The sequence below is a fragment of the Punica granatum genome, chromosome 5, assembly GCF_007655135.1.
Source record: "Punica granatum isolate Tunisia-2019 chromosome 5, ASM765513v2, whole genome shotgun sequence".
Lineage (NCBI taxonomy): Eukaryota > Viridiplantae > Streptophyta > Magnoliopsida > Myrtales > Lythraceae > Punica > Punica granatum.
This window is the reverse complement of record NC_045131.1, coordinates 30,288,945-30,295,700: the sequence shown is the minus strand read 5'-3', so window position 1 is coordinate 30,295,700 and position 6,756 is coordinate 30,288,945. Positions and strand designations below refer to the sequence as shown.

The 6,756-nt window shown below is 37.2% G+C and overlaps 1 protein-coding gene across 1 annotated transcript; it reads right to left on the bottom strand.

The window, feature by feature from the left end:
• Nucleotides 1–3,306: 3,306 nt before the first annotated feature.
• On the bottom strand, nt 3,307–5,279 carry LOC116208855 (mavicyanin-like). The gene is made up of 2 exons (XM_031542419.1): nt 4,936–5,279; nt 3,307–3,967 (listed from the first exon to the last, which is right to left on the bottom strand). The coding sequence occupies exons 1-2, from the start codon at nt 5,117–5,119 to the stop codon at nt 3,588–3,590; spliced, it is 564 nt and encodes a 187-aa protein (XP_031398279.1). The 5' UTR covers nt 5,120–5,279; the 3' UTR covers nt 3,307–3,587.
• Nucleotides 5,280–6,756: the final 1,477 nt, after the last annotated feature.

The window sequence follows — 6,756 nt, the reverse complement described above, 5'->3', positions numbered from 1 at the left end:
GCAATATACGCACATTTAACGCAATGCGCTTCAAGCAGCGAGGGTTAGGTCATCACAAGAAAAACCTTCCTCCTACCTATCATTATTCGTTAAGAGCCGAAGATTCCTTAGGGTTATTTTGCAATTATAATTAATTTAGAATTAATTACAATTCATAAATATGTTTGAAAGACTTAGGTAGTTTGTAAAACCACCTATGAATTATCTCATTACTCACATAGATTCTAAAAGAGAAAAATCGTATTGCACTTACTAATATATAGACATTTTATATGTATAGTAACTTTTCATTTAATGATACTATTATATTGAATATAATAACTCCTCAAAAGTCTACCTCAATGTTGGATTCGACTTCGGGATGTGCTAGCACTCCTACAACTACATTGTAAGTATAATCTGATAATTGATTACTAATTAACTGCCTTAATTAGAATCAAATAGTTCTCGACTCAAACACGTGTTATTGTTTGTGACTAACAAGGTTCATTACTAAATGACAATGAGACTACAATGTCAACCACTTTGACATTATTGGAAACTTCTTTCCACAACAAAAAGCACATTTTCCAAAATGCCATTGGTTTCCAAAGATCATGAGTAACGCCTAACAGTATATCATGATAATCCAGTTAGTGATGAATGTGCGATTAGGACATTCAGATGAACCTGTGACCATATAGATCATGCACTCGAGTCCTTTCATTGCAGATCCCAATCTAGCCAGGGTCATAGTTAATGTCAAACCTTATAGCTGACCATAAGGAACTTTTGAGCTTCTATTCATAGAATAATAGAACTTAAACTAGAAACTTTTTTCTACTCAAGTCCATCCACCTTGGCCAATGATTTCCTGATTAAGATTAGAACTCAAATGCATAGGATCTTTTCCTGTTTACTCAGGTTAATGAATCACATCTCGATTGAACACCTACCTCCATACACAACTAACTAGGACCACCGTTTGGCGGATACACGTGCTTACCACTATATAAGCATGAACAAATCCTAATTACTCATGTATGAGATAATTGTGCCACTCGGGTTTAAAGACTATATGTACTAATACGGTCTAGATAATATTTATTGACAACAGTAAAGCACCACGTGTATATTATTTGCGCATCACAATTCGACTCAATTATCTATATAAATATCCACATGTCTGTCTCGATATCGGATATCAAATAGAATAAGACTCACTACTCTATTTTCATTAGTATCCATATATTAATCATGTATACAGATAGAGATAACGGTCTATCCAAAATAATAGTGCCCCAGCTAAGATTTCTACGACCGCGAACGATTTAAAGAAACTTGTTTCGGAATATTCAGTCACACATATTCTCAATTATTTGAGAATAAAGCATCTACCAAGTATCTTATGTACTTAGTCTATTAAACATAAATGATTTATGAATAAAAGAATAAATATCAATATCATAAATAGAAATTATCGAAATGCATATATCGACTTTTAAGGCATATAATTAATGGCGTGCTCCCCTGTGTGAGTAGGCACCTCCTTTTCCCGCAGAAAGGAGGTCGTCCAGATCACTAAAGAAACATTTCAGTATGTCTTTATGATACAGATCCGGCTCGATGGAGAGTGGTTTTTTGGTTTCCAAGCGCGGTAGAGAGTGATAGAAAAGGACAAATTTTGATTATCTATTGCAGGTGATGGGAAGATATGTTGCCACGGTGCCGTGATTTGGGATTTTGGAAAGGCCAATGCTGTGGCGTGGCGTGTCAATATATTTATTAGAAGTTGTGGGAGGTGACTGGTTGTGTTTTCTGATGTATATATATATGTGTGTGATGGAGGTTGCAGGAGGAGACTGCCAGTTCGATGTCGAATGAACCACTTAATTAATGACCTCATTAAATTACTCATCCACAGCGTGGCAAAACCTTGGCCTCCGATGCGATATTTCTACTACCTTCCCGTCGAAATCTGACTTGGGACTATGCCAAGGGTTGTGATCGACAGGTGGTAAAATGACTTTCTTTAATTAAAATTGTTCGACAAATAAATAGACTTTACATGCATAATGGGTTGCTTTAACTTCAAATCCGTTTCGAATCCCAGCCTTTTGTCTTGGAAATTGATTAGTCTCATTTATCATTAGGAGGTCTTCGAAATTACGGTTTCAAAAGGGCGGGTTATGTCGTGATACAATGACGGGTGACATTAGTTGGCATGTACATTCTTATTATTAAAAAAAGGACAGGTAATTTGGTTTGTGATTTTCATATTGCGAGCATGGTAAAATGATGTTTAAAAGTAAAATACAGTTACCTCCCTTGTAATTTAGAGAAAATGGCAAGAAACCACATTCATTGAAAAAATTATACACTTAGCCCCTTTTGATTTATTTTACCAAATAATCTTTTTGAAGAAAATATAATTGGGATCATAAATTTTGATCTTTTTACTATTATATATTTTCTGTGTAATTAAATAAGGCACATTGCATAAAATATTTGTATAAGGCCTTTCTTATTTTGAAATATTTTCTTTAATTGAAGAAATAAAAAATTATAAATACATAAAAAAAACTGAAAACTTCAAACGGAGAAAAAGGGGCGGTTGGGATTAATGCAGTGCCGTTATTCTGTATAATATATAAATATATATATGTGTGTGTGGACTTAATAATAAAGAACCTAAAAGTTACTGCTCGGATTGGCATCTTAATAAAAATTAATGATTTGGTCAAATAAGTCAAATTGAGTTACATACGTACTTTTATAACGAATAGAGTTATGTACTATTTTATCAAATCTCACAGGAGGTTATTGTATTTTACCCAACGATTAGGGCTAAATGAAATCCGCAAGGAAAAATCATATAATATATTTTATTTTATAGTTTGCGCACCTCACCTCCTTACTATGTTGATGAATTGCAATGAGCAGAAGGGTTTGGGACTAACAATGACGGAACTAGGCAAAAAAAATAATATATTTTTCAAGAACGGCCTACTGAAATTTAAAACGTGGAAAGTTATATATTATTTGAAATGTCCTATGAAATTGTAAACACGATTGATATAATGTCATGAGTACAAAAAAGACCTAATTCAAAAGATTCCTTACCTTATTATTAAAAATTCAAGGTGATGATGCTGCAGTGGTATCAATTAGACAAGCATACGATTGCATTGCACTAGTTGATTGGATGCGTAAACAGAAGGAATTCAACGTTGGATAAGGTGGTGCGATGAGAAACAACGACATTTATCCTTAAAATAGTCGAATTTATCTTAGAGTCTCCCAATCTCACGATGAACACGTTCCTAATGAAATTTTAATAAACAAGTGAACTGAGAGGAATTGCCATTGAATACTAATACATAATACGGAACACTCAGAAAAAAATAAATATAAAAAATACAAACATAATACGGAACAAAAATGAACTTAGCACACCTCGAAGTTCCAATGCTAAAACAAAATTCTTCGTTTTCCGGGTCTCCCAAAGACATAAAATAAATTACCTACATACCGGGAATTGAGACAATACGTACACACATTTAGAGAGAGGAATATATAGTAATTGGGCTTGGAATATATCTCTTTCTCTAAAGTGCCCAATACCAAAGCCCAATTCCAAGGAATAAGGAGGAGAGCAACAGAGTCGACGGTCCACTTGGCTGGTGGGAACCGGATGGCGAGGTCGGCTCGGCAGCACCTGCCAATGTTCTGAGCTCGGACGCGGCGATCTGCATTGTCACTGGCTGCTGGTGCTTCCCCGGTGGATGCACCGCCACAGGGAGCCTCAGCCCACTCTTGCAGTTCTCCGCCCTGCTGCTGGCAAAGTACCTGATCCCTTCTTCCTCGAGGAGGACCGCATCTATGCCGTCCTTGTACATCCTGATAGGGTTAGCTACATCGCACGACTCGTACTCCTCCTTGCTCCTCAGCTCCACTATGCTCTCCTGCGCTGCGGAGTAGGCGAACCCTGCATTTACGACAATTAATATTTGAGGACTACTTATCTTATGCACGCATATATTAATTAAGCTGTACATAATCAATCACATGAAAAAAAAAGGTACGATTTTGCAAAAGGATATTTCAGTGTGTTGACACCCGTTGTTAATATGAAGTTCTAGATTCAATTCTCTGATTGATCGAGTTTTTGTACATTTTGTTTTCATTCTCTATTCCTCAAACCTATATTGTTTCCAAAGAAAAAGAAAAGATATATATATGATGTTCAATTTCTGTGCATCTGAAACGATTGACCAAACAGTCTTCATGTTTAATACCAAGCTGATACTGAAAAAATAATTAGTTTTAATCAATTAATAGGCTGATTATCTCATATAAAAGAAAATACCTTGGAAAAAACCCCGTACTAGGTACAGTATATCTCACTGTCTTATCATCTTATCTATAAAAATAAAAAAATAAAAAAATCATCAAATATTCGAGTGTTCGGTAGAGTATATCCCACTCTGGAAATACCAAATCCGCAATATCATATTGCTACTCCAAAAATAACAAAGCAAAAATATTACAAAGGAAAAAAACAAAGATTAATTAAAATAAAAAAAATTCTAGCGATCTGAAAATTTTATAATAAAAATAAGCTGAAAATATGGGAATCTAATTCTGTAAGTTAGATATTGAACAGATCCAGCAAAGGAAGAGCTGAGCACTTACTATAAATAGTAAAAAGATAATAGAACAGCAAATTTCTCATATTTTTCAGGACTCAAACAAGATTCCCATCTCTCCCTATTTGGTAACTTTTGATAATATAACTCAAGTTCGGGTCGAACGATACGTAATAACATACCGAACCAACACGTAGAATACCGAGCTTTGATATCCAAAATTAACGATAAAATTAAAAGAAAAGTAAGGGGATAAAGTGAAAGATAAAGAGAGAGAACTACGACAGGAAGAGGAGGGCCTTCTTACAGATTTTGTCGCCGACACTGAAGATCCTGCCGGCGGCCCACGACGCAATGTCGGAGGAGGGGTCCCATCCGACGTCGCCTCCGACAACGTGGTGCACCTGAGCCCCGGCCGGCGAGGCCAGTGCCGCCATCAGGATCCCCGAAAGAAGAGCAGCCACCACCGTCCCCTCCCATCCCGCGGCCATTCTCGTTTGTCGCCGCCGACTGACCGGAGCTCTCTCTCTCTCTTGCTTTGGTTTTTCTCTCTAGGGGTCACGTAAAGAGGAAGGAGCAGAGCGAACGTAGCGTCACTCACACTCACACCCTGTGATCTTTTTCAATGCCACAGGCGGAGAGAGAGGGAAAGAAATGCTCGAAGGCGACGGCTTCTTCCTAGTAGCTTCCTTTGGTGGGCCACACCTACTGGTTTCTCAGAGGTTTGATTGGTGGTTGTGTGGTTGAAGTTAGGCAGCCCACGGGCCCATAGGCCCAATAGTGGATGGATGCGGCCTCTTTCTCTGGCGCCATCTCTAGTCCGGCGATGGTACGGTGTACGGTCTCGATCGTGCCAACTAGCTCCTCCAATGGTCCCGCCTCTTGCAGTAGAAAGGAGAAAGTAAAAAAAAGTTAAAAAAACAGTCACGTCCATTTTTTAGGACTAATATAACCAATTTTTTTCTATTACAAATGAGGTTCAATGCATAGTATAATAAAAGAGAAATTCTAAATAATTAATAAAGGAACACCGTTAGTATCACTAGGTATCGAACTTGTGAATTTTAAATTAACAAATTAGAACGTGCGTCACTGCGTTATATCATTTCTCAATAATATGGCCAATTCAATAATTTGTAAATTTTGTATTGTTCGAAAATCGAGTCATTGGTACGGACATTACGGTGCAGCAATAGCGAGGCGGCCTTCCATATTTTGGCGTAAAAAATAATATCCCAACGTTTTTGGCCTGTTCATAGTTCGATAATGGCCACTTGTCCATTTCCAATTGAATGAATGCCTACTCACCCCAAGAAAAAAAAAAGAATACTGGAGGTCCAAGATAATTGTCCTTGTTCTTTTTGGCATAATAAAAAATTGCCTGGTTGAAACTTAGGTAAACCTGTCTTTCTCGAGCCTCCATTCAATATTCCAAATGTTATCTTAAGTCGAGTTCAACGAATATAACCCGGTGATATATATCTGGCTCAACGTCAAGTGTTGTTTTGATCGACTATTTGCTACAATTTACTGCCACTACCATCGTTAGGCAGGGATGGGGCCAACAATATTTTGCACTAGGCAGATGAAAGTTATGACAGTCGAATGGGAGAGAGATGCTCTTTGCAAGAACGGTATGAAAATTGACGGGGAGTTCAGACAAATTATGGAGAATTTGTTCTATAATTAATTTTGTCATACCAAAATTTTTGTGGAAGTTGTTAATCATATTATGTCGGGTGCTCATGGGATTGCTAATCACTATCTTCGGGGGATCCAAAATTTTCCTAGAGGACCAAAAACTTTCCTAGTAACGAACTGGGAGTGCGAGAAGTGTACTTCATACGCGGATTTGTCTACATCAGTCCCATATATATTAACATTCATATACGACCGTGTAGAGCTACATTCACTGGCTCAATATCGACAAACCCATGGATAATAACAAAGTTATTTGTCGGTATGCAAGATATTGTGCTGGGTGAAAACAACCATCGTTAATGTAAGGAATAATTCAGTTAAAGATTTTCTCATAGCCTTTTTGTCCCTTTCTCCAAAGAATTTCAGGCTAGTAATTCCCCTTGTGCTCCTCTTGGCCGAATGACATCATTGGTGGATCAACCTGATT